Source organism: Diuraphis noxia, unplaced genomic scaffold (assembly GCF_037042655.1).
Source record: "Diuraphis noxia isolate RWA-SAM2 unplaced genomic scaffold, SU_Dnox_SAM2 contig0003, whole genome shotgun sequence".
NCBI lineage: Eukaryota > Metazoa > Arthropoda > Insecta > Hemiptera > Aphididae > Diuraphis > Diuraphis noxia.
The window spans coordinates 12,971,176-12,974,506 of record NW_028301713.1 but is presented as its reverse complement, the minus strand read 5'-3'; the positions used below and the strand labels follow the sequence as shown (position 1 = coordinate 12,974,506).

General features: G+C 31.9%; 1 protein-coding gene and 1 pseudogene across 1 annotated transcript; one reads left to right on the top strand and one right to left on the bottom strand.

Annotated features, from left to right (window-relative positions):
• Positions 1 to 645: 645 nt before the first annotated feature.
• On the top strand, positions 646 to 1,736 carry LOC149056754 (uncharacterized; annotated as a pseudogene).
• Positions 1,737 to 1,838: 102 nt separating this feature from the next.
• On the bottom strand, positions 1,839 to 3,086 carry LOC149056753 (uncharacterized). The gene has a single exon (XM_089223170.1). It carries the CDS (start codon positions 3,084 to 3,086, stop codon positions 1,839 to 1,841), a length of 1,248 nt encoding a protein of 415 aa, XP_089079296.1.
• Positions 3,087 to 3,331: the final 245 nt, after the last annotated feature.

The window sequence follows — 3,331 nt, the reverse complement described above, 5'->3', positions numbered from 1 at the left end:
AAATGTATTATAATAATAATAGGTGCGCCTAATTACTATAATAATAGAAATATAAGTTTAATATAATTACACTAGCCAATAGTGGTAAGCTGTATATTGTTTAATGAGTTCTCATTAGTAGTATGTTTTAGTAGGTTCTGTATACCCCGCAAATCCGGCGAATCCGGCTACCCCGCCCGCCCTATGGTTCGAGCTATCGCGACCGTGCTCGGCCATACCCCCTCCCCTCTCATCCATCACATACCATGCCCATCCCCCTCCCATCTATACTTATCACATACCTCCCTTCACATAAAAATATATATATATCTTGAATAATTTTGAAATAAATAAATTAAATAATATACGATCGTTTAATACATATGATCTGAATATTACATAAGAATTAATAATATTCTTAACCTTGAGTTAAATTATACTATAAGTGAAAGTGTACAACTTTTAATTACTATTTAATGATCTAGTAGTAAACAAAACTATTAACCCTATTTCATCACAATATTTTAGGTATATTTAAAGCAGAGTCGAGGGTATAATATTGTTAGTAGTGATACGAACACTTAACCGTCAAGTCGTTATTCTGTCTCTATACTTAAAATAATTTTTACACTGTTTAAAAATTAAATTTTTCAAGTGTTTCTGAACATGGCTGGTTCAATCGCGGATAATGCGGGACAAGAAAACCTTTACATATATTCCACCAACACCACCTTCAGAACTCATTGATTCTACTAACTATACGCTAAACTTCGTGAAACGTAAGTTTATACATATTGGGATCGATCCTAATGATATGTTCAGAGTAGCAGTGCATATAATAACTCCATCACGTTATGTTCACATTTCAACCGAGTTTCTAAAGCGGATATTTTCACTGATGGGTAATATCCTATCGTTTATTCTGGAGCAACCGGGGAAATATAAAAGAACTATATTTCTCGAGACAGAGAATTTCAAATTATCTAGCATGATGTATAGTGGTGAAAACAACTTAGTAATAGAGTCTAAGATACATGATGGATGTCGAATTCTTTTAAATCGTACAGAACTCATACGACTACAATATCTAGAATGGTGTATTTTCGAAACAATTATACGAAAATCAACTATCACGCAGCCAATCGTCTTAAAACAATTTGAAATATTTACCGAGTATCTTGATAGAGAACTTAGTAAAATGGAATCGTCACCAAAAACGAGTGAAGAAATGATTATATTTATTAAAAATATACGTGACGATTATATTATCGCAAACAGTTCTAAACATGATGTTAATTTCATCAGTCAACTCAAAATGTTTGCATATACACAATTAGCAGAACATTCAATACAACGATGGAATAGGGAAATGTCGCCAGAGGTATGTTAAAAATATATTTATAACACTTTCTTAAATAATTAATATTATCATTATTTTAGTTATTGAATGAAAATATCACTTCGCTAACCTCACCAACAAACATCGTGGTAGACAATACATTCGATGCACAAAATGAGGAGGGGGATGTTTTCAAGGTAGAGGTAATTTATAAAATTATAATAAAATATACGAATGTTTAACATATTATATATTTTTTCAGCCATACGATTCAATTCACGATCTACTACAATCATTCGATGTTAACGATGGTCCTGATTTTTTCAACATGCATCACCCACCTCATCCACATCAATCAACGTACGCTACATTCCCAAGACCATTACATGGAATGAAAAGAGCAAACAATTTTCAATAGTTGTAATGAATTAACAATTTATGTGAAATAAAAAAAAAAGATATGATATATATTATACATGCTTTTATTTATTAAAATAATATTAAGTTTTACAATCGATATTTACAATGTTCTTACTTCTCCGTTAAATGGATTATAAGTTATGATTTGGTCGTGTAATATTAAACAATATGCTGAAGTAGATGCGGGAAACGCTTCTTCGGTTTCCATCTCAATTCTTAGATCAACAGTCGAAGTTTTCACATTATCATTTTGTCTGCTCATATCAACAACTATAATCGGTGATAGTTTTTTGAAATCTGATCTAGTCAATAGAGGTGTAACATTATCACGACCGTAGTAGGATTTCTGGAACTCTGCATATGCACGGTATAATGTAGCCATCCTGTTCTTAGTGAAATCACTTTGGAAATCTTCGTAGGGGAAAACTTCGGAATTTAAATAAACCTTCAAATTTTTTATTTTACAGTGGTCAAAACATGACATCGGTTTACTCATACTGTTTTTCCTATCAGTCTGAAATCCAATTATAGCATATCGTGGTTTTTCCAATTTGTTAGATGTTTTTACTTTCCATGAATGCGATGTGTTTTGAGGTAGAAATGGGTATTCACACAACTCCCAAGATCTAAATGCACATTTTAGAGGTTTCTGATGGTTCACTACTTTCAACAACTGTATTTTTTCTTTATCACTAACCCTGACTATAGGCATTCTCCACAATATTTTAGTGATATTTATTTTAACGTCTTTTAGCTTAGGTGCGTCAGCGACAACCTCATTATTTTTAAACTGCTTAATCGCATTTATATCTAACGACGCTCTATTTAATATCAGTTGTTGATTACAGTTTATTAAAATGCGTTTATAGTCTTCACAAAACCCGAACAGATCTTTAAGATTGATACATCCGTTAAATACACCGCTCTCAATAAAATCTTTATTAACATTTTTAATATCATCATCCCAAGCAGCGTTATAATGTGAAACAATGTCTGATTTATTATACGAGCAATATCCTTTCAATGTTGAACTTATGCCGGGGTTAACGAGTTTCTGAATTTGAATCCCGTTCAGTTCATATTTCATTTCAGAGAAAAGAAATGCTAGTCCATTGTTTATAAATCGAATGTCATCTGTCAAATCAGCAGGTTTGGTTACTGTCCCCTCTATGTAGATGTAACTTTCACACGGTAGAGTATACGACTCTGTGTTATGTAAAGCAATACGCACTTCATCGTTATTAGAGAGAGCAGATGTTGAATAAGGTAGAAAAGAATGATAATCAATTTGAGTTATCCTACAATCATCAACATATCCACCTGATACGTCTAAATACATATCATCCATATTAAATAGCGTTTAGTGATTTTAGAAAAGTTAAATTTTCAGCTGTTAGACTACCTCCCACTTTAGAGTATTTAAAATTTTTTTAATTTTTTTTATTCAGAGTTGTTGACTTGATAATGTCGCAAACACGACTAGCAGGTTTCTCATATACTCGACTATTTATATTATAAAACTGTAAACCCATTATATCATAAGTCCTTGATTAATAATCGTATTGATACTGGTTCTCCGCGTAGATCGATTAA

What these genes read in the sequence shown, in the direction of transcription:
- LOC149056753 (XM_089223170.1), bottom strand. Translation starts at nt 3,086, where the DNA reads ATGGATGATATGTATTTAGACGTATCAGGTGGATATGTTGATGATTGT.